The sequence below is a fragment of the Pholcus phalangioides genome, unplaced genomic scaffold (assembly GCF_987345545.1).
Source record: "Pholcus phalangioides strain wild (caught in Gottingen) unplaced genomic scaffold, Ppha-v1.0 ptg000015l_1, whole genome shotgun sequence".
Lineage (NCBI taxonomy): Eukaryota > Metazoa > Arthropoda > Arachnida > Araneae > Pholcidae > Pholcus > Pholcus phalangioides.
In genome coordinates this window covers 30,177,387-30,202,245 of record NW_028301608.1, presented here as the reverse complement: position 1 = coordinate 30,202,245, position 24,859 = coordinate 30,177,387, and the positions used below count along the sequence as shown (strand labels likewise).

At 34.3% G+C, this 24,859-nt stretch overlaps 2 protein-coding genes across 2 annotated transcripts in view; one reads left to right on the top strand and one right to left on the bottom strand.

Annotated features, from left to right (window-relative positions):
• The window catches only part of LOC149075791 (laminin subunit alpha-1-like), a 152,767-nt gene that overhangs the window by 104,232 nt on the left and 23,676 nt on the right, over positions 1–24,859 (top strand). The window contains exons 21-36 of the mRNA XM_089243301.1: positions 313–490; positions 858–961; positions 1,351–1,537; positions 2,762–2,901; positions 3,181–3,411; positions 3,845–3,985; positions 4,373–4,543; positions 4,675–4,854; positions 5,483–5,607; positions 5,734–5,748; positions 6,501–6,621; positions 7,031–7,171; positions 7,800–7,912; positions 8,081–8,164; positions 9,748–9,941; positions 16,676–16,818. Coding sequence (XP_089099427.1) covers positions 313–490; positions 858–961; positions 1,351–1,537; positions 2,762–2,901; positions 3,181–3,411; positions 3,845–3,985; positions 4,373–4,543; positions 4,675–4,854; positions 5,483–5,607; positions 5,734–5,748; positions 6,501–6,621; positions 7,031–7,171; positions 7,800–7,912; positions 8,081–8,164; positions 9,748–9,941; positions 16,676–16,818 — 2,268 coding nt within the window. The remainder of the gene's footprint in view (positions 1–312; positions 491–857; positions 962–1,350; positions 1,538–2,761; positions 2,902–3,180; positions 3,412–3,844; positions 3,986–4,372; positions 4,544–4,674; positions 4,855–5,482; positions 5,608–5,733; positions 5,749–6,500; positions 6,622–7,030; positions 7,172–7,799; positions 7,913–8,080; positions 8,165–9,747; positions 9,942–16,675; positions 16,819–24,859) is intronic.
• On the bottom strand, positions 19,933–24,459 carry LOC149075792 (uncharacterized). The gene is made up of 2 exons (XM_089245361.1): positions 21,159–24,459; positions 19,933–20,930 (listed from the first exon to the last, which is right to left on the bottom strand). Exons 1-2 carry the CDS (start codon positions 24,391–24,393, stop codon positions 19,933–19,935), a joined length of 4,233 nt encoding a protein of 1,410 aa, XP_089101487.1. The 5' UTR covers positions 24,394–24,459.

The window sequence follows — 24,859 nt, the reverse complement described above, 5'->3', positions numbered from 1 at the left end:
TCAAAATTGTTTTGATAGTTAGAAATATGCTCAACCCGTGTAGTTTAAATTTAGATACACATAGTTTTTTTTCATAATTTCCAAATAGCGGGAGGAAAACATTTTTTCCTCCTTTACTCATGTTGGTTCTGGATTTGACGCGTCTTGTTAACTTTTCTTCAGTTGTAACATTGAGTTTTCTTTATTAACTGATTTAATTCCATGAGGTGGATTTCTTATGAGTACTTACAAATATATATATTTTTTTCATATTTATTGTTGTAAGGTAAAATAATATGAATATTTTTATTTATTTAATTACCTTTTCATTAGGATGGCCACGGAAATGTAGAGCTTGGGTGTGTTCCATGTCGATGCAATGAAACAGGTTCTACAGCTAAACGTTGTGATCCAATATCGGGCCAATGTCCTTGTAAAGCTGGTGTGTTTGGTCTTAAATGTGATACTTGTCTGGAGGGTTATTACAGTTTCTCTGATAGTGGATGCAAATGTAAGTGTAAAGCTTTATTTACATTTAAATTTCCTCTTTATAACTATATTGACCTTTACAGTTATTTCAGATTATTCAAAATAATTGTATCAACAACTCAACATCATCATGAATCAAATGATGAAAGAAAATATTTATGGATGAATTTTGTAAAGAAAATTTTTTGAAAGGTGACAAAATTTTGTCCGCCTCTTTCGATTTATGAGAAACAAATGGAGGCAAATTGCAATAAGTCAAAAAGCCACAATATCACATCTTTACAAAATATTGTTTACAAATTTGTCCTCATGAAATTTTGAAAAAGTGACTTATTACATTTTGCCATCTGAGCACAGAATTTTAAATTGAAATTTTTTTTTAATCATAGGGTGTGGTTGTGATGTGAATGGTGCATCAAGTCTCCAATGTAATTCTTCAGGATCTTGTATTTGCAAGCCACATGTGGTTGGAATTAAATGCAGTGAATGTGAAGTGAGCATTTATACAATATCAGAATCTTCACTTGTGTAGTAATTGATTTTTTTTTCACTGAACCTCATTATATTATTAAAGGTTAATAACACTTCTGAGAGCTTAATACTATATATAACACAACTTTTTTTTTTGGATTTCATTTCGATAAGCAAAAAAAAATTCCAGAAATTTTATCTGTTGAATCTAAGGTCTGTAGAATAAAATTTGTTGAACTGAGGGATCTCTGTATATTAAAAAAGGGGGAAAAAAATCACAAAAAATCAAATGTTTTATGCATGAAGTCACTGAAGCTGTTCTTTTGATTCGACAGAACTTAAGAACAAAAAGTGTTTCCAAAAAAATGAATTGTAAAAAAATTTTTAATTTAAAATTAAAATTTCTTATAGCCTGGATATTGGAACCTCCTCTCTGGTAAAGGTTGTGAAGAGTGTGACTGTGACCCAATTGGTTCTGTCAGTATAAACTTGTGTGATGAATTATATGGGCAGTGCAGTTGTAGGCCAGGTGTTGGTGGTGATAAATGTGACCATTGCTTACCAGGTTACTATGGTCTGTCTATGGAAGGATGCAAAAGTATGTAAATATATTAAGCAATATATACTTTATATAATTATTGAAAGTCTTAAGTACTTAAGAAATTATTAAGTATTAAGTTATTATATCAAGTTATTAAGTAAGAAATTATTAAGTACACTCATTGAATAAAAAAAATGCCTTATTCAAAATCTAACCGAATGTATCCTAATTCTGCCTCTTAGAATGTTCAATTTAAAATTTATGAACTTTATGAATTTATTTATGTTCATTATTGATGATCTGCAGATTTACAATGTTGCAATTCGATTAATACTTGCTAAGCACTATATTAAGTAACAATTTCTGTCTGTGAGAATCTTTTCTTGTCTGCACTGTTGAATAAAATACTTGACAACCCATTTCCCAAGCATTATATACTACAAAACGTCTAAGGTCTCCAATACTACTAAACGTCATTGTACATTGTAGAACAATCTTGATAAAAATTTTAAGGAAAGAAAAACTTTTTTCTGTGTAGGAAGCACTAAAACTCACAAAACATTCTGTGTTGGGGGCTTGACCCAATACTGTATGACACACCAGCAAATTGATAAAGTCAATTCCCACACTTTAAAAAAACCTTTTGAACATCCCTATGTAATCACTCTTTTTTGCAAGTTGTGTTATATTTGTGACCTACCTTGCAACTGGCACAACACACACATCCAGAGGAATACACAGGGGAGAAGGGGGCTCGTTTCCCCCCCCCTCCTCCAAGCCGACCAAAAATTAAATTTTTTTAAAATATTTCTGCGAAAAAATTAAAAATATAGAAAGAAAACACCTTTTATATAGTATTAACCAGTTTTTGTTAGTTTAAATGCTTTTTGAAGGGTAGTAACTCCACATTTCTCTGAAAGAAAATTTTGTGCCCCCTTCTAAGATTGATTCTGCATATGCCCCTCCACTGCTTGTACCTGTCCACTGCTGCCCACCACCCCCTAAACTGCTTGTTTTAGACATCTGGGACCCTAACTACCTTAAGACATGAAAGAAAGTTCATAGGATCTACTAGTTTTATCAGCCATTTTGCATATTAATCTTTGTGCCAAGTTACCAAAGTGTCTTATTCTGTGTCTTGAGGAGTGAATTTAAATTTATAGGGAGCTAAATAGGATTATAAATGATAGTTGTGTTAATCATAGTAATGAATCGATTATAGTATCATTCCATTGTATACTGTCATCAATGTTTTTGGTTTTGTTAACTTTTTTTTAATAGAATGTGAGCCATGTCTTGATTCTGGGCACATATGCGATAACATAACAGGAAGTTGTGTATGTCCACTGAATACAGAAGGAGAATTTTGCCAAAGATGTACACATTCATCATGGGGTTATGATCCTTCTCATGGGTGCAAGGTTAGAAAATTAATTTTTTATTTCTTTCATATATCTTTTGGTACCCCCATCTATCAAGAAAACTAAACTAAAGCATTGTGCTGTGATAAATGTCAAACATTTAATTTAATTTTTTTTTTTCACATTTTGAAAACAAAACAATCATGGGGGTTAGAATCCAAATTTTATATAGTATAGTACTATCAAGATTTTGTCATATTTTTATCATTGCTGTTTTTTTTAATGGGAGTAACTGTTCAGTATTTTTCACAATTGATCGTTTTTAATGTATCCTTTTAGCCATGTAACTGTAACTTTCAAGGCTCACCCAGTGATGTTTGTGATGTTGACAATGGTAATTGTCTTTGCCTTGAAGGGTACGAAGGTCGGCAGTGTGACAAATGCCGTTTTGCACATTTCCAGTTCCCCATATGCCGTAAGTGTGGTTGTCGTCATGATGGCACAATATTATCTCAGTGTACAGCTGAAGGTCATTGTCAATGTGACAACAACGGCCAATGCCCTTGCAAGGTAAGAGTTCATAGATTTAGCTTATCATAAAATAGCAATAATTAGCTGTTAAATCATAGAAATGATTCTGTCAGAGCTATAGCAACTGATTGGTTATGAATCAAGAAGAACAATGTATTCAACAAAAATCAAAATAGTTTGTACTAAGAAAGTTTTCGGATAATGTGAATATATGAGAAGTATAATTTCTAGTGAATAATACTGCTAATAAAGGAAAAGAAACCAATGTATAGTAAAAAACCTGAATAAAGAATACAACTTATTACTAGCATCTTACTATTCAGTGATTTGCAAGTGATTGACAAAGAGCTAATGTTGAAGATACCCATTGCTTATTACAAGAAGCCTTTTATAACAGCATTTTTCCCTATCATTGTGAGCTAATGTTATATAACAAACTTTTATTATACCTTATATGATTTTTCTTCTGAAGGACAATGTGGAAGGCTTGAAGTGTGATCGATGTAACCCAGGAACTTTTGGAATGACTCTTGAGAATCCAAAAGGTTGTTTTGAATGTTTCTGCTTTGGAAGATCAATATCATGTGAGCAAGCTCAGATGGTTTGGTCTCAGGTAAACTTAATATTTTTTCTTTTTCTTAAAGGTAGACTTCTGTATTTAATATGAGAAAAAGTAAAACAATTGAAATGAAAAAAAAAAAGTAATTTATGTACATTATTGTACAAATAAATTTATAACCATATACATTTGATAGTATATCAAAAACTTGACTATCTATGTTTCAGCAAACTTTGTTTTCCCTCGTGAAATATAAGTGAATTTAATTTTAGTTTTTGTTTTTAAGAAATATTGGAAATATCTCATTTTTCTGACAAAAACATTTAAGCAAAAATTGAAGTTATTTCTAAAAAAATTTGGATTTTTTTTCCAACTATTAAAGAATAATTTCTGATTGTCAAGTTGTGAGATGACTGGATTTACAAATTTTCTTTTTTTTAGATCACCATGCCTATCAGAGAGGTACATTTTGAACTGGGCAACACACCACTTGCTTCTATGCATAACTTCATTTTGATTCCAGGACAGTCTGGAAATGTGAAGCTAGGAATTCCATATGTGATAGATAAACCTGTATACTGGATGCTTCCTCGACAGTTTCTTGGTGATAAGGTAGAGGATTTTTTAATTATGTAAATATGTTGACCACAGTTTTTTTTTCAACACTTAGTTTTGTAGTTTATCACTGACATCTTTTGGTTTAATTTTTTTTTCAAATGATTCATTATTCCTATCTCTTCAAGGTCAAGTCCTATAATGGAGTTTTGCAATTCCATATCGAAAGTCATAGTGCTAGGGATTATCCTGATCCTTTGCTTCTCAAATATCCTCTAGTCATTTTACAAGGAAATCATCGTATTGTTCTCGTTCATTCACCTTTTTTGCCCTCATCTTCTGGCTCGTACAGCATAAAAATGCATGAGGTAAAGTTTTATAACTAGTAAATCGAATTTATATAGTTTTTAACTAGTTATAATACTGGTAAATATATTGAAAAGTGTTCATTAGTGTGACTAAATAAAGCATGTCTGTATGTTTATTTAAGCAAAATTTTGTAAGGATGATATTTATAAATCCCAGTGAAATATACTATATTTCACTACATCATGTAAGCATCTCACTAATTCATCTCGGTACATCATATTGAGATACTTCAATGTATTATGTTGATATAGATTTTAGATTTGTCATTGTTTGTGTTATCTCAGGTTCACCTAAAATAATTTAATATCCTTTCATCTAATAGAAATAACAAAGAATTCATCTTAAAATTTTTACTTCTATGAGCAGTAAGTCTTTGGGATTTCCAAGCAGAGATGTAAATGAAGTTTGGAAAAAAAATTCACATGCTTCCTGTAGGGAATCGAACCACCAACCTCTCTCAGTCTGGGCTAGTGCTCTTCGATTCCAGTGGCATGTGAATTTTCTACCCAAACTTCATCTCCGCTTGGTATCATATATTTCCTACTTTGTATGAACAATTCAAGAATGACATAATTGCTTCATATTACTCAATTCTTAAAAGTATTTTCTTTGACTTTACTTCATCAGGATGAGTGGCGACAATTAGAAAATCCACAAGTGCCTATTTCAAGAAAAACAATGATGGTTGCTTTGCAGAAAGTGCAGAACATCATGATTCGGGCTACAGAAGGAGCAGATGTTAAAATAGCAAGGTCAGTAATTCAGTGCCTGCAGATTTTATGTATATGTATATAAAATAATCCTGAACACAGTTTTGTGAATGTTTTGATACTTTGTGAAATTAAAGGCTTATTTCTTTTATTTTATTTTATTCAAAGTGGGAATTTACTGAGGTAAGACTTTTAAATCTAGTTTATATAGTTTTACATTAATGATTGAGAGATATGCATAGTTGATAAAATATTTTCAAATTTAATTTTTTTTCCCAGCTGCTTACAACCCATTGTGTTGAGATGCATGTAGTGATTCATTAATGTTTTACTCCCGCTGTCTAAGTGTCTTAAGTGGTGAAGCATTCAAGTTTTAATAGGTACAGCTTAGAAGTGTGTGTTGTGTGTGTTCAAAGGCGCATTTACATGAGCGGAGGGGGGGGGGAAGTAAAGTGTAAAGTGGGCTATAAGTCCTGGGTAGCAAGTTTCAACTTGTGAAAAATTTGGGGAATTTGTGGACAATATAAAATTAGTCTAGACTGGAAGTAAAGTGCAAAATGTGTGCGTATAACCCACAGGCAGCAAAAATAAATCCGCCTCTGTATAGGTCATAAGTTTGCCTTTCATCTATTTTTTGAATAGAATATAAGTGAATATAATACAGTATTTTGATTAATGTGTTTTTTAAAATAATGTTAGAAATCCGAATTTCTTTAATAAGCAGTGAGCTCATATTTGGGGAGTCACAGAAAACTAACTGCAGTTAATGAGCACTGTGTGCCATATAGTTTGTTAAATATATATGATCATATTTGGAATAAAAGTTTTTGCCTTAAAACTCTAATTTTAGCCATTTTCAAATAAATTCTTGGTTACAGTAGATTTCTTGTATTTATTCACTTTCTCTGTAATGTAAATTTTTTTTGTGCATCTAGGATCAGTGAAGTGAGCTTGGAAACTGCTGTGCCCGTATCACCTACACCAGCTTCGCCTTATGTTGCTGTGGGAGTAGAGCTGTGTGAGTGCCCTACAGAATATTCAGGAACATCTTGTCAGGTATGATTCGTTTATGTAAAATATTTTTGAGAGACAATAAATAATAACGTTTGATTGTAGACAACCTTCCCCCCAATAGTTCAAAATGTGTGTTGACACTACCTTTCAAATTCATTGCAACCATTTACCATGAGGAAACCAGTTGGTAAGCTGAGAATGATAATTCAAAGTAATAAATTGCAAAAAAAAACTTTTATTGAATTAAATTATTCTGAAGGACAGCTTCAAAGCACTATTTGGCTTGCCCCGTTTGACTAATTCTCTTGAAGTACTCAATGTTTAAATATGTTGATTTCTGTTAAATTTCAATTCAATGGAAATCTCCTCACATTTTTAATAACAGTTTTATCTTTGATTTAATGAAAGCTTCTTTTTTAATTTAATTGCCATCATGTTTAATCAATTTTAGAATCCGGGGAAAGGATATTATAGAAAATTCAAGCCGAACTTTTTGGAAAGCACAGACTTGGTTGATGTCGTTGGTTATGCTTCACCCTGTCCATGCAACAACAGAAGTGAACAGTGTGATCCAGAAACTGGCCACTGCCATGTGAGTTATGAAATTAAAATGGTTTATCCATAAGATGGTAATTACCACTTTCCTTGTAGTACTCTTTTATTTTTATAAATGTGTGTGCAGGATTTAGAATGTATTTTTTTTATCATATTTGATTTTATCTTTATGATATATGCTTTACTTTCCCCCTATTCAAATACTGCAAACCAAGCACGAGAAATATTTTAAATCACAAACATGTGGAAATACTTTAGAAAATTGAAACAAGATTAAGAAAAAAAAAATTTTTATTAAATTTATAATTAATGGAAAGAAAAAAATAGAATAGTCTAGATCAGCGGTTCTCAACAGGTGCTCCGTGGAACACTTGGGGCTCCTTGTGCACTCTCCAGGGGCTCCAAGGTCGATCAAGAAAACTAAAAAGAATCGGTAAAATTTAAAAAAATAGTTATAAGTATTTTTAAATAGTAAAAATAAGTCAGTAACTTTGATGAATAATTAAAAAAATGGTCTACGGGGCTCCGCCATAGAACTTTTTATTTGAAAGGGCTCCGCGAGTCAAAAAGGTTGAGAATCGCTGATCTAAATAAAATAAAAGAAGTTTGAACAATATTAAAAAAAAGAATAGAATGAATCTTCTAAAATCAAATTTCTTCTTCAGAACTGTAGGAATAACACTTCTGGAGCATTTTGTGAGTTCTGTGCAAAAGGTTTCTTTGGAGATCCGGCCATGGGTCCCTGTCGACCATGTGCCTGTCCTCTTATAACAAATAGGTAGGTTAAATTGTGATTTTTCTAGAGATTGAAAGAAAAACAAAATAAGTTATGACTTTATAAATATGTGAAATGTATATTGATAATTTGTATGTGTTCATTGTTAGCACCAAAAATGTAAATTTTCTAAATCAATTATCCTATAATAATTACATTAATAATTTTTAGTTTCAGTGATACATGTGAAGGGGACATCAATGATCATGCATGTACAAACTGCCAGGAAGGATATGAAGGGAAAAACTGTGAAAGGCAAGTTTTTTAGCAATCACATTAAACCTTGTCGATAAAAAATTGTTTTACAAGGGGTCCTGTCTTAAGATATCATCACTGAAATCATAAAATAAAAATCATAAAGTGAGATATGTTAACCTGGTACCATACGCATGAGATCTAACTGACTCATTCCTTATATAGTGGACTTGTTCTCTCAACCCACACCTGGTAGCTTCATTCTTTCAGCAGCTGAGTTTGAGGTTATTATCTTCATAATGCCACTAAAACAATGTTATTTCGGTTTAAAAAAAATTTGATAAGGAAAATAAGGTGTGGTCTAGAAAAAAAAAAAAAAATTTAATATAAATGTTATCCTCATAAATGTTTCCCTCATGATTTTTTTGAAATGAATCACAGGTTTTACTTGTTCGTATAATGGCAGAATCTGATTGAGTCTTTCTGAGAGTCGTGAGAAGTTCGGGCAGTAAAATTCTGAAAGACAACAATGCAGTAAATGATGAAGCAATTTCCAGTGACCAATAATAATTAACTTAAGAATTGTTCTTTTATCGCCATCATCCATAAAGTGATTACAAAGTCCCAAAAACAAGTAAAAATTCAATAAGCCAAAAAGCATAGATGATGCAGTTTGTACAGAAAAATAGGATGTTATTAAATGGCAAAAATTTTATTGTTCCAATATTACATTTGTTACTGACAGGTAGCACTAAAGTTGAAAAATTATTGTGTTATTGGTTGATGAGAAATATAACTATTTTGGCAATGCAATTTCTCGTTTATCTAAAAAATTTAAGTCTTTTTGTGAGAAAATGTCAAGATATCACTCACATACAATGAATGTTGTACAAAAAAGTCTATATTTTTGACTATATTTTTCTAGGTTATTGCAGTATATCTGAATTATTTTCTTGGTAAGACCATTCTTTTGGTATGTTGCATCTACAGTGTATGTTTTAAGCAAGGTGTGTTATAACAGAGGTAAAAATATATAGACCAAAATAAATGGACCAAATTCCAAGGATTAAACAACCATATATTATATCCACGGAGCATGTTATATCCGAGTCAGTGTACTTGACTGTATATTTAGAGAGAGCACATTGCATTTAAAAATTTTTTTCTGAAATGAATCATTTGATACATTCCTATTCTTTGATAATTTATAGCAATATTGATTCAATTCACTTGTACCACGTTGTCACCTTATAATGGAAACCTCTGTACATAAAAAATTCCTAACTTTACAGAAAGAGCACAAAAAGGAAAAAAAAAGAATGGGGATGCCCAGTGAATAACACACCAAAGGGATTCATTTTTTTTCTCTATAGAGAACAGATCATTGCCATTTTTTTTTTCAAAAGGTGTAATAGATGGGATATGATGTTCTCTATCTAAAAAAACTGTCAAAAAGTCATTTTCAAAAAAGAAAAAGAAAATTGTGATGTACAAGATTTTTATTATAAGGTGACAATATCAACATTTCTTTTGTTGTGATTAATACAAGATTATGACTTTTGTAAATATTTCTATTGCTTATTACAACTGATTACTTTTTTCAAAGATAAATAATTTTCTATTTTCCTTAAAATTCATGGCAGGTGTAGTCGAGGTTATTATGGGAATCCAAATTTTCCTGGAGGAAGGTGCAGACCCTGTGATTGCAGTCCTTTTGGATCTCTGGATAGAATATGTGATAGAATGACTGGACAATGCCATTGCAGAAGGGGAATCGGTGGAAGAGATTGCACTCAGTGTCTTCCTCGACACATATTGACAGAAAATGGATGCATGAGTTAGTTTATAATATCTTTTATATAGATCTTGACTTTTATAGGTTTAAACCAAGTGGTTTTTTTTATTTCAAAAAAATCAAATAAAAGTGGCCTAAATATAATTTTTCCTTGAAAAATATCATATTGGTTCATTATTAGCCAAAAATTTTCATATTTACCACATTTTATATTCTTGGGGTACATTCTGATGGTATATCTTTAAATGGCATAAGATCGTATATGTGGTTTTTTTTTCAAAAAGTCTCATAAAAGTGGCCTGAATATATATATTTTTTTTTTCATATGAAGTATCTTAGTTATTTAAAGTTATATACAGAAGCCAAAATTTCTCATTCTTACCCCATTTTTTAACCTTTGGCTACATTCTGATATGCTCTATCTTAATCAAATTCATGAATAAGGATTGCATCACACATCTAAATGTAGTGGTGTATTATCTCGCAGGGTTTCTTTTTCCCTTCACAAAGAAACAACAGTAGTGCATAGCTGCCAACTTTTGAAAATGAAAATTCGGGAGATTTTCGCGCACACCCGTATTTTACGCTAAAACCACTCCCTAATAAATACAATAGGGATTTTTCCAAATAAAATAGGGATTTTTCAAACATAAAAGTTAAAGCGTAGGGAATAAAATCCCTACTCAAAAACTGAAGTCAAATTAAAATAGGGATTTTACACAAATGGAAGTTAAACCCTTGGGAATAAAATTCCTACGCAAAAAACAAGTGAAATTGGAGGCCAAAACTTCAATGATGTAAAAATAAATATTGTGTTCAATCAGAAACGCTGTGAACAAACATTCTGAGCGAATGACCCCAAAATCATCGGAAGATTAAGGAAAACACCGTCCATTTTTGAAGAACACTGACTTTTTGTGACACTTGCTTGATGGTTCTTTTTCACGACTGATGATGGCAGTCTTTCCATGACCGATGTTTATGTCCGTAACACAACTTGTACAAAAAGAAAAAGTCAGCCCTCTTCTGGAACGTTTGATGAAAGGAAATTCATCGGAATAAGTATCTTTAAAATTGATTAAATATGTTTTTGCTTATCATTATTCATGCTTTGTTATATCGCACGTACGTAACTTCAACAAAAGAAATTTTGACCACATGTGCATCACCATAATCTTCAATTATTATCCAGGACTATTGGCTGCTAAGCCATTTCCCTGCACGATAAGACAAACAACTTTCTTGTTACCATCAGAGGGTTTGTAAAACTTCCTTAAAAAGGGAATTTCCCCATTTACGACGTGTGACGTCATTTCGAAAGGGAAAAAAAAGAGGCTTCATGCCCTACAAGAAATTTCTTAGGGATTGTTTTCATAAGCGGGGATTTTTTTAATGAAGTAGGGAATTTTTAGGGACAATTAGGGATTTTTGTGATTTTCGTAAAAATTCGGGAGATTTAAGAACTTTTCGGGAGATCGAGCGATAAAGATAAAATTCGGGTGATTCCCGAAAAATTCGGGAGACTTGGCAGCTATGGTAGTGACACCATCATGCTAGGGGCAGGGGGTTCTATAATCCATTAAAGACACCAGCTGTCCTTGAAGTACAAAGGCTAGTGTGTATAGTTACATTATCTCGGACATTTTAATTTTTTCCCATATGAAGTAGCACATCTCATATTGTATATCTCCGTCTTAATATTCAATAGTTTTTTTTTATACTTTCATGGTTAAGCCCAGTTAATCAAGGTTCTACTGTATAGTAGTAACAGATTTATGAAAAATAATCAGCTATATACAAGGTGATTAGAATTAAAGTTTTGATTCCAAAACTATACAATAAGTACTGGTCAGAATGACTTTGCATGGATACTCCTGAAGCAATGAAAATTTCTTTCACAAAAGAAAAAAAAAGTGCAAATAGTGCAAAATGTGCAAGTAGATGATGCTGTACTTGGCCAGCAGTGTAATCTGATTTGTGCAACCACATCATTTTGGCACTTCCACAGCATCAGTGTGTGGATAGAACAACTTCTATCAAGATGCACGTTGGAATACCAGCAAAGCAGCTGCTGAAGACCCATTTTGACAATAACATGATGGCACAACACCTGGTTGGCCATCAGTTCACCTGATTTTAATTCTTGCAACTTCTGGCTGGGGGAGGGGGAGTACCTCAAAATGTTATGAACAGTAGTCGGATTGCAAACTTTAGTGAATTGCAAGCTCCAGTGCATCCCTTATATGTTAGAAGTTCCTCAGGAATATTAACGTGGGGGCACGTTTGGTTTAATAAAGGTAAATTGCAAGTGCATACACATCATGACCATGGTATACTCTGATCTGTTGTTGAACAAGAATTTTTGTGCTTTCACCTGATAGCCAGAACACGGTGGACAACATATTTAACATTTCTTGAGTAAGTTGTAGTTATTTGTTCAATTATTTCATTTTTTGTTATGTTCCATGAATTATGAAATTGTGCAATGCTATAATTAAGTTATTTTGCTATGATTGACTATTGTTTCCATTCTGCGAGCAAATTCCCCACGAGTTGGATGATGTCATTAATTTTCCATTTTTAAGTACTTTTTCCCCCTTTACCAAATAAAATTCCATTTCTTCAGGAATATTCATGTCAATTTTCAAGTCATTCTGACAATTTTCAAGTCATTCTGACAATTTTTCTTTTCTTTACAGTGTTTTGAAATCAGAACCTTAGTTATAATCACCCTGTATATCATAAATCATCGTTAATTAATCGGCATTATTTATGCTTCATTAAATACATTATATTCACCTAATTTTTATTATAGATTTTGCAAAATAGCTTCCTAATTAAGCATACTGAAAGTAACTGGAGAAAACATCTTTATATTATATGATTAATAATATTAAAAGAATTTTCTCAAACACGAAGTAATCCATTGAATTGAGCCAAAAATAATTAAATTGCAAAAGTTGGTTTTTGTTAAAATGTAAGAAATATTTATTGATTAATTAAAATATGGGAATAAAGTATTAATTACATTAATAAACATTTTATTTTAATTATTAAAAGTTTGAATGATTTTTCAGAAATTTTATTGTTTTTAATGTTAATGCTATTTAAAACAAAAAAAACCTGGTTTAAAACAATTTTTCTTTGTGTATTTTCGATCAACTTTTTTTTCTCTCTCTTTAGTTTTCATTGTACTTTCACCACGTTTGTGATCACTTTTTCTTTGTCGATAATCAATTTCTTTGCTCACACGCTCATAAAGGAGGGAATATCTGGTTCTTTATTTTTCACCATTTTCGTGTTTTTCCCGCTTCTTCTATATAAATTGGTGGCTTGACTAGTGTTGTGTAGCACTTGTGATGGAAGGTTTCCCTGATCTGAGAGGTAGTAGCTGATAGTTTCAGGTGTAAGGAGTTTTTGGATAGGGCAGGGTTGGAACTCAAGGTCGATGCATTATGGGAAAGAGTTAGGGTTTTAGGGGGCCTGGTTATAACGGAGCCACTTGTCGTTGAACCACCTGTTGATGAAGAAGTAATCTCCACGAACAACGACAGTTTAGAGGGCAAATGGGTGGTCGAGGATGAGGTAGAGGGGGATAGTGATAGGGGTTTAATCACATCGACGATTCTATAGTTAGGGAACAGAGTGGTAGGGATTTTTGGGGTTCCGAGCACTGTTGTCTCTTCCTGGGGGGGGGATTAGCATCGTTTGAGATTTTTTTCATCGCCAAAAGTTGCCTTTGCAGGTAATCCTGTGGGTGGGAACAAATCAGGTTGGAGAGAATACTAGTGAGTCTCTGTCAGAGTACCAGGACTTACTATTATCCACTCAGGAAGGGGGTTCAGATGTGGCAGTGATTCCACTACTACCAAGGGGTGGTGGGGGTATAGGAGTAGAATCCACCAATTCAATTTAGGCAAAAAGGACATTTGCTCCTCACTTGGGGTCACATTCTTGGAGCTTCCCACATTTACCGACAGGTGTCTTCGTTGGGATGGGATTCATCTGAATAGGAGTGGGGTCTGGAAGGTTTATGATAATCTCAGGTCAGGTTTGTCAGTTCTAGACCACGTAGTCGGGAATGTGGGTTAGTTAATGATAATCACAACAGTACTGACGGGGAATTGCCCACCTCTGACTTGGATGGCTTCTCGATTGACACTAAATCACCAGGCAAATTAAAATGTGTGCTAATTAATTCCAGGAGCTTGGATAATAAGAAAGAATTTTTAGAAACTATGATAGCTGTGGAGGGCCTGGATCTTAGAGCCATTACAGAATCTTGGACAAACGATGGGGATGAATCTTTCTTACACATCTCAAGATACTATACTTTTTTTAAGAAATGGATTGGGTAAGAAAGAGGGTGGAGTCTTGATGTACATGAAATCATGTTTGAAGGCTAGAGAGTAACGTGCAGAGAAGTGATATTGAAAATATATGGGGGTTAAGCTTGAAAACAAAATGCGTCATAAACTTATAGGGGTTTGTTACAATCACTGAGAATAGGCATCCAAACTACATCGCCAAACTTCATGATGAATAGTGTTTGTTTTGTAGTTTTCTTTTTGTCTTTCTGTCTTGTATGTTTTTGATTTTGTCTTGCCTTTTGTTTTAATAAAATTAAAAAAAGCAAGGCACCAGGACCAGATGATATCTATCCCAGGGTCCTCAGGGAATGTGCTAATGAATTGTTGGGGCTAGTTGCACAGATTTACAGGAGTAAGGTTGCTGAGGGTATCGTCCCAAGGGATTGGGAACTTGCTAATGTTGCTCCCATATTTAAAAAGGGTAGTAAAGAAGCTGTGTCCAATTATCATCCAATGAGTTTGACGAGCTCTCTCTCAAAAATTTTGGAAATTACTATCAAAGGCAGTTGGTAAAGTGGATAGATGAAAATGATAGATGATAGATGTATTGTCAGATAATCAGCATAGGTTCAAGAAGGGGAAGTCATGTGTGACTAACCCCCTTTGCTTCTATGATCACGTGAATAAGGCTTTGGGTAAGGGCAAAAATGTAGATGCAGTTTACCTTAATTTCCGGAAGGCATTCGATCGGGTTCAACATGATAAACTCTTGTAGCGTTTACACGAGATTGGGGGTAACTAGCTGAATTGGATAGAATCGTGGTTGAGAGATAGATCACAACAGGTTATGGTGAACGGAGAATTCTCTGATTGGATAGGTGTCACTAGTGGAGTTCCTTAAGGAATTGTCCGGGGCCCCATACTTTTTTCACTTATTATTGATAAACTCGATCGGGATATCGATGGGATTGTTAGCAAATTCACAGATGACATGGAGCTAATGGGAGTAGTTGGGAACCAAAGCGATAGGGAGTTGCTTCAGACCCAAATAAACAGGATTGGAACATGGGCAAATGAATGGAGCATGAAGTTTAGCGTTGACAAGTACATGGTTGCTCATTTTGGTTCGAACAACCCATGGTTCTCTTACGAGTTGAATGGTGTCGCTATCCCGGATGCAACTAGGGTCACTGATTTGGGAATTCTCATTGATGAGCGGCTTAGGTTTTCTGAACATTGTTCAGCAGTGGTCAAAAAATTGAATAGAATGCTCAGTTTCATTTTCAAAAAGGTCTCTTCGTGTTCTCCTATAGTTATTCTTCTGCTTTTTCGAGGCTTAGTTTATCCTAGACTGGAGTATGCTGTAAGGTTTTGGAGACCACATACCCACAGAGGAACATAGACTTGAGGCCCGTTTACACGAGACAAGTGCTTCAGTTGGTAACTTAATTTTATTTTACCGATTCTTCTTGAAAGTGTCCACACGATAAGTGGTAAGTAGACGCTCATTGGATAATTTTTACGGTGGTGAGTGCAGTTAGCGCATGCGCGCTTCAGTCTACTCAAATCCACGGAGAGAGAGAGACGCACAACGCGCGGGAGAATAATAGTAATAAGTTTTTATTTATCTGGCATTCAGAGAAGTGCTTTTTTTGAAGCTCATAGCTTTCGTAACGATGGATGAAGATGATCAGGTAGAACTTACGAATACTGTGATCAGAGCCACATTATATGATATTTTTTTTAAAGAATATAAATTTATTCACTTTCCCAAGAGGGGAAAAAAGAATACACAACATATAAACTTATGTAAGTCATCGAGAAGAAATATAAGATTTCTCTATTTCTCTTCTAAGTTGTAAATATCGATTATATGATATTTTAATCGAAGTTAAAGAGGAGATAAATTATGAATTATGTAAGCCAAAAATATGGGAGAAGATTCTTGGCATTAGCAGGAAATTCTAACGGTTAAAAATTAAATAATAAAAATTCATTAAACATAAAAATTATTTCCAAATTTTCGAAATTATTATTATTTTTTAATTTAATCTATAGAGATTCCTGTGCCCTATGCAAGAATTTGCATTTGGGCCCCTTCTTGGGTCCAGAATGGTCCATTCTCTGGGGCCCCCTCCCTTCCAAGTGAGCTGTATGCGGGTGCACCCGTTGCACCTGCCTAGTTACGGCACTGAATATGAACATCCTTTAACTTCATACTGTGTTTCAAGTATTTTTTCATTATCAAACCGCTGTTGTATTTGTTAATATGAAATTTGGTTAGTAAAAAATATTTTATATATATTTTTCAAACTCATCTTGAAGGGGGGGGGGAAGGGTTGACAGTGTATTTCAAATCAAGAGACTTGCAGTCGTTTATTTAGTACACATTAAACCATGTTAGAGTAATCAATGTATCAAAGAATAATGAATGCTTATTAAAACTTCTATTCATTTTTTTTTCAGGCTGTGAAAACAATTGTACAGCGCCACTTCTAGATGATGTTGATTATTTAACTACAATGGTTGAAAGAGCAAACCTGACCAATTTTTATCCCCCACCATGGATACCGTTGCTTACACTAGATAACCAGACATGTCAACTACAGGTACTGACAATTTAAGTTTATAGTGTAACAAATGTTCACTTGTAAGATGTGAAATTTTTTCGAATTTATGATCAAGCTGATTTAAGTACCATAATTTTCAGTTTGTATAATTCTGATATGAATTTCAAAATTCAGCAAAACTGCTACTATGAATAAAAAAGCAAGAACCTTTGTTAATGTATAGTGTTTCCTCAAAATAGATGGCACATACTTGTGTGTGCCACTCTGAGAAAAATTTGTTTAAAATATTTGTGAGATTTACATATGGGTTTCACCTTCCCTAGATAAAGCTTAACTTTAAGATAGCATCAGTTTTTTTTTTAAATTTTGCAAACAGGTAAATTATATTAACCCTTATAGCAGCAATTCTGAGATATCTTGTCAAACTTGATATGCTTTATTTGAGTCACTGAAATATCTCGAGTTCTTAAAACGCTTTTATTTTGGCATTGAGAAGCCCAAATAGGCATTGAAGTTGTTTTTACATTCAAACATGTTTTTCATTCTCCCTCCAATCGATCATGTGGGCAAAGTCCAGCTCCTGAGTGGCTTGGTGGTAAGATGCTCGTCGACCACTGTGAAGATTGTCATCAGGGTTGGTTCCAGGTTCCAACCCGAGGGAGAATATATATAGCACCTTCATTTCCAACCCATCTCATCAATGGCATGAATGACTGCCAGAACTTTGTCACTGGACTTATCCCGTCGCCGAGATTTCTTCCAGCCCAGCTTCATGTCAGATTCCGGAACGCTTTATTTTGTGTCAAAAAAAAAATTCTATTATATTAAAATATTATAAAAAATAATATAAAATTAATGGCGGTAAATTACAACATAGCGATTTGGCCAGAGTTGGTATTTGGTGAAATAGTGGGATAAGTCAGCTTTTGTTCAAAGTTAGATAACAGAAGGAGAGAGAGACTGTGTTTTCCCACTTTTTTTCAGCACAGTAAAAAAATATAAACTTAGTATAAATAATACAAAAAGATTGTTTTCCAAAAAAAAGTATCTCTCTTCCTAGAAAGCCACTCACTTCATGGCAGGTGTCTTTGTATCATAGTGGAGAAATAAAAGTGATGGGGGGGGAGTCAGTTTTCTTGGTTTCTTGTTGGGAGGGGGGGGAAGCATTTATCACAGCTTACAATTGAGAAAAAATTACTTTTGATAATAAGTGGCAATTTGTAGAAGGTTTAGTGATTTCCAATGTAGCAGTCATAATGTGGATCAGGAAAATTTAAAAAACCACTTAAAGGGTTGAATGATTAGTTTTGATTCTGAATACCAAATTGCAATTCAGATGATGTTTTAAATTGAATTGATAGTTGAAAGTAAGAAGAGAGATAATGTTCATTAATAATTTTAGAATTTTTTTCAAAATAATTAATATTTCTTTCACATGAATATATGTGGCTAAAGCTCTCACATTATAGTATAGAACAGCTCAATCAGCTTATCTAGGAAACATGGCATAGTGATTATTCACTGAGATAAATAATGATGTATATGAATTGAGTGCATTAGATTAAGATGAAATATTGTCTGACTGATTAAAATAAATTTATGTGGTGTGTGGAAATTTTTGTAAACAAATTTTTATTGTATTACCTTTCAATGATGGAGGCCCAACAGTGCTGTAACAATATTGTGAATATTAGTTACCATAATCTCCTGAAATAAAGCCACTGCCTTTGAAGCTTTTAAAGTTTAACACTTGTGACCAATTCAAAACTGTGACCTATCCAATAACTTTTTTCCCCTGACATTTTAACTCAGAGAGATTCTAATGAAGTTTTATGAACATAATTTATTCCAGGATAATGTTTATCCAGCAACATAAAATTCTCGAAGAAGGCATGTGCAATAGAAATAATACATAAAATTGAGTTTTATCCAATTTTTGTATAAGCTCTTGAATAAAAATTCTGTTTTGTTTTCTGCTGTAAAGTTTCATGAATGCTGTAAAGCTGGAGTGTTTCCATGAAACTTTCTTTTCTCTAGCCACTTTTCTGAATGTTGCCTATACATCCCAGCATCTTATTTACAAGAAGTTATTGGGTTTTGATGGGAAAATTCAACCTTTTTTTCAAACTGCACTATGCTTCAGTTGTAAAATATAACTTAAGTTCTAACTTTTTATTAAGACAGATCTCCAATGATATAATTCACTGATATTACTATAAATAGATTAATATTTGAATGAAAATTGTATTTTACTTAATGCCTCACAAATTCATTCTAAATATGCAGTGAAAATTTTGTATAAACAATAATGTCCATTCATAACAATAATCGCCTGTATAATGATATCACTCTCCAGTACTGCGTACTTCTATTGTGTTAATGTACTCCATCTATAATGATAAATCTTGGGTAGTGTAGCGTAGTGGTGAACTCTATTTTTGCCAATGAGATAACAAATCATTATTCTTGATTAAATTATTTTTAATTTTAAATAACAATATATGTACATTCTACATTTTAGTTAAAATACTTTAGTGTCGACCACGTTGGTCGCACATCCATTCACTATCTCGGTTCGTCTCTCTCTCTCTCTCAAAAGTTCTTATCTCTCGTTAGACGACGGCGTACTACCTCTACAGGAGCAGGTGTTTACAACCGGCATATGTTTTGACTGCACCCGCCGGGGCAGTCCACATAAGTTCAAGGGGTAGGATTCGATGGACGTCACAGCTTCCTCCCCCCTTAAAGAAATTTCCATTGGGATTTTCACAATCTAAATTAACCACAAATAAGCTTATAAGAAGATTACAATAAAATTATATTAACACTTATATAGGGGTATATTACCACTGAAGTACCATGTCAGGCAAATTGAGGCACAAAAAAAAAATTTAAAAAAAAACATTTTTCGCGATACATTGCAATTAAATCACAGAAAAGTAAATTTGAAAAATAAAAAAAAAATAATATGATACGTAGAATTTTCTGGGTTTATATATAACCGAATTCAAAATAATTTTTGAAAAACACACAAAAAAAACACAATTCTTCATTAAACTCTGCAATTATAATGGAATAATATAACACAAAAAATAACAAGAAAAATTAAAGCAGTCATACATATAATTTTCGAAACATTCAACAAATTGCAGGTCATTCGGGAATATTACGACTTAGCACATCAGCATTCCTATTTTTGCGACCAGGTCTGTGCTGTATCTGAAAGTCATATTGTTGGAGTGACAATGCCCAACGCATCAGATGCTGGTTTGTGCTACAATTCCTCTGTAACCACACGAGAGGATTATGATCAGTGACAATCAAGAATTTTTGACCATCTAGATAATAGTGTAAACGTTTAACAGCAAAAACAATGCTCAGACATTCCTTCTCAGTAGTAGTGTAGTTTCTTTCTACCTGAGAAAACTTTTTGCTGAGAAAAAGTATAGGATGTTCTTCTCCTGCACTATCCTCTTGAGCTAAAATTACACCCATTCCCATATTTGACGCATCAGTCTGCACAATAAATTGCTTAGAGAAATCTGGTGCATATAGCACTGGTTGACTAATTAACTTGTTTTTCAAACAAGTGAAACTCGCATTACACTCAGGAGTCCAGATGATTTCTCCTTTCTTTTCTTTCCCTTTTAAAGCTTCTGATAACGGTGCAGCCAATACCGAAAACATAGGAATGCAATGACTATAATACCCTACCAATCCTAAAAAAGCTCTGATTTCAGTTTTGGTTTCTGGAGTAGGAAACTTTTCAATGGCCTCAATTTTCGCTTCACATGGTTTCCTATACCCTTGCCCAACTATATGACCCAAATATTTGACATGATCTTGGGCGAAACGACATTTTGATGGTTTTAGTGTTAATTTAGCTCCCTTCAAGCGTTCTAACACTAATTCGACATGTTTCAGGTGTGTCTCCCATGACTCAGAAAATATAGCTATATCATCGAGGTATGGTACAGCGAAATTTTCATATTCTCTTAGTAATTCTGCCATAAGTTTACCAAAGAAATATGGAGCATTTTTCAGACCAAATGGCATGCGTAGTGGCCTGTACATTCCGAAACTGGTAACAAAAGCGGCAAATCTTTGAGCTGTGGGACTCAATGGAATCTGCCAGTATCCTTTGGATAAATCTAACAAGGTAATAAATTTTGCTGATGAAACTAATTCAAGCCTTTCTTTGATATTTGGCAATGGAAAAAATTCGGTGCGTATCACCTCATTTAACCGGCGATAATCAATACAAGGTCTGGGATCCTTATGTGTTGCTTCAGCTAAGATCATTGGTGAGGTATAATCTGATTCCCCTACTTCAATTATTTTCAAATCTAACATTCGTTGAATTTCAGTTTTTAAAATACCATTCTGTCGTTGAGAAATCTTATACGGCCTAGCTCTGACGGGCTTATCATTTATCAACGTGATATCATGTTCAACCAGATGGGTCATCCCTGGCTCGTTAGAAAATATCTCAGAATATTTATTCAACAGTTTATGCAATTGTTCAATTCTTTGGGGATCTATATGTTCAAGCAAGTTGCTTTTCTGGACAATGTCTTCAAAATTGAAAATATTTGGATTGGTATCCAAATGGGGAAAATCTATATCATTGTCCGTGTACCCATCATTTCCTACACAATCCAAGAAATTAATGCTCTCGGGTCTTTTGTAATACGGTTTTAGCATATTTACATGATATATTTGTTCTTTTCTATCCGGAAGCTTAACAATGTAATTCGTCTCGGACAGTCTATTTTGAATTACACCGGGACCAGTCCACTGAACTGCTAACTTATTCGGTTTAGAAATTGCAAAAATGAGTACTTCGTCACCTTGCTTAAATTCCCTTTTTACAGAATTTTTATCATACCATTTTTTTCTAGTTACCTGTAATTCTTCCATTTTGCTAACTGCCAAGTCCTGACACCTTTTCATCCTATTTATGAGTTTAAGAACATATTCTGTAACAGGACTTTCCTCATCCCCTGACTGTGTCCACTGTTCATACACTAATGTTTCTGGAGTTCTTAGATTCTTCCCGTGAACTAGTTCTGAAGGAGTGAACCCTGTACTTTCGTGTGTAACTGTACGTAACGCTAACAATGCTAGCGGAAGGTGTTTTTCCCAATCGGGCCCAGATTCTTCACACAGACACCGCAACAAACGTTTAATGGTTCTGTGAAACCGTTCCACAGGGTTGGACTGTGGGTGATACACGGAGCTGTGACTCACCTTAACCCCAAATCTCTGAAAGAATTCCGAAGTGAGAGCACTCGTGAACGACGTCCCTTGATCACACTGTACTTCTTTCAGGAAACCTGTCCTGCTAAATATCTCGAGTAGTGCATTGACCACACTCACTGATTTAATATCAACGATCGGTATAGCTTCTGGGTATTTAGAAGATAGACACATGGCTGTAATGATGTACCGTTTCCCAGTTGGGGTCTCTGGAAGAGGTCCACAAGCGTCTATGTTAATTTTTGAAAATACTTCCTGAATAATGGGAACCAATTTGAGAGGTGCCTTCTTTTTTTCGTTAGGTTTTCCCGCTCTTTGACATTGGTCACAAGTACGCACATATTCCTCCATTTCTTTATAACATCCAGGCCAAAAGAAATATCTCAAAAGCTTATCTTTTGATTTTGTAACTCCTACATGAGCCGAAGTACTTTCATAGCAAAGTGCCTTAACACTATTTCTGAGTTCTATCGGTACTAGTAGTAGTTTTATTATGTTTCCGAGGTGGTCCTCATGCATCTTAAACAACAGATTGTTTTCAAAAACATATGGTTTCTTCGCAGTAGGATTTACAGGCTTTTGGGCTAATGCCATTAATTCCCTTAAGGATTGACAGTCCTGCTGCATTTTAGATAGTTTCTTAGAACTAACCTTCAACAAAGACAATTCCTCAGCCCCTTCACTGATTTCTGGCAATTGAAGATTATCACTTTCGTCAACAATAATATCTGATAACAGACGATCATCACCTGCCTCTTCATTTTCTTGCGCGCCTAAACAACTCTCCCCGAGAACTTCAACATTTTTCTCTTCTGGGATGATCCCCTTATTAAACTTTGCTTTCGTTTGAGCCCTTGTTTCTACGGCATTCAACGCCTCTGGGGACAAAAGACAAGGCTTCTCACACCCTTCCAATAATTCCGCCGTACGGTTTCGTAAGAGATACCGCCCCTGATCTAATTCGTTTCTAATGACTGCTGCTTTGGTACATATTTTTCCAAAACTACTGCATAATTCAACATGTGCCAAGGGTAGGCACTTGGGATCAGGATCTAACGGCGTTTTAAGCCATATGTTTTCACCTGTCAACATATCAGGAGTGATAAGCTTCTCACAAACTATATCTATTGTGGCCCCCGAATCCCTCAAAATTTTCATAGGAATGCCATTTACTCTACCAAGGGTTGTATATGGGTCTAAAAGATCTTTTGACCCATCATTAACATAATTAACTGTACCCTCTGATGTTCGCTTCAATTTTGGGCAGTTCGGACGTAAATGCGATGGCGAACCACATTGATAGCATTTAAGGGACCTACGTTTCTCAAATTCTCTATGTTCTTGTTTTTGTAGGTCTTTTTTCTCGTAGTGAGCAGATTTATTAGGGAACTTTTTATCTGCATATTGCCATCTATTATTGCTATACTTTTTGTCCTGAGGGTTTTTCGACTCTTCTCTAACATTCTCGTAAGCATCCAATTTTTCGGCCAAATCATAGGGAGTGATAATTTTCGCCCACTCATCAATATAATGCTCTCTTATTTCCGGTGGAACGCGCCTTTTTATTTGATCTGTGACCATCAATTTTTTTAACCCTTCAAAATCAGTCACTTGCAACCCTTCCACCCACTCATCAAAATATTTAGAAAGTTCAAAAACGAAATCCCGCCACGGCTTGGCTGAATTTCTCTGATGTTTGACAAATTTTAAACGAAAATTTTCTGGGGTCATTTTGAACCTGTTTAGGAGAACCATTTTGATGTGTTCAAAGTTATCAAAATTTTCTTCTGATTCCTTTGCTATAAGTTGTACCACGTCGGGTGGTAAAAGAGCCAACATGGCTGATACCCACCTTTTTTTTTCTACTCCCACTCTTTTGGCTTGCCTTTCAAATAAAGCAAGAAACAACGCGATATCCATTTCCTTTTCATCGAACTTGGGGACAAGCTTTGTCAGCTCATAACTTCCCCCACCGCTTCTTATATCGAAATCCAAACAACCTCGACCCTCGTTTTTTATTGCTGCTTCTAAGCGTAGTTTCTCTAATTCAAACTCCCTTTCTTCCCTTTTTCTTTTTTCTTCTGCCTCTTCCTCCATTTGTTTTCTCGCGAATTCTTCCTTTTTCTGTTTCTCTTCTATTTCTTCCTGAAGTTTTCTCTTAGCTAATTCCTCCCTAGCCTCTCGCTCTTCGACAATATTAAAAAATTGCCCCTTAACAAACTCTTCTTCAAAATCAGCTGAATTCATAATCAGTCTTTTTAGATCCAAAATTCTCATTCTATCATTCACATTCTCCCCCAACTCTTCCGCTAACAACCTCAAATCTTCTTTTCTAGCTTTTGCAAGGAATGCCATAGCTGATAATATTAGTTATACAAACTAACTTCAAAATAAAAGTAATTCAGCTATTTTTCAAGAATAATCAAAATATACAATCTATCACAAATAAATAAAATCAACTGTGGTACATTTTAAACAATACTGTGCCTCAAAAAAAAAATTTTGCCTTAATCATGGCACTTACCCCTTCGGACTTCGGAGAGACTTAGAACCTAACGAGATGATCTGATGATCCCAACAATAACTATCACTGTCGCAAAAGTCACTGGGTGAAACTGCTGTTTACACACTACTCTACTTCAAGGCACTTATTGTTCTCCTGACGGAGCTGATGACCCAATTCCTCCAGAGTTCCGAGATTTATCCAGACGGCACGGATGGCCGAATCTCTCCACGGCACGGATGGCCGGATCTCTCAATGGCACTGATGACCAAATCTTTCGACGGCACGGGTGGCCGAATCTTTCAATGGCACGGATGG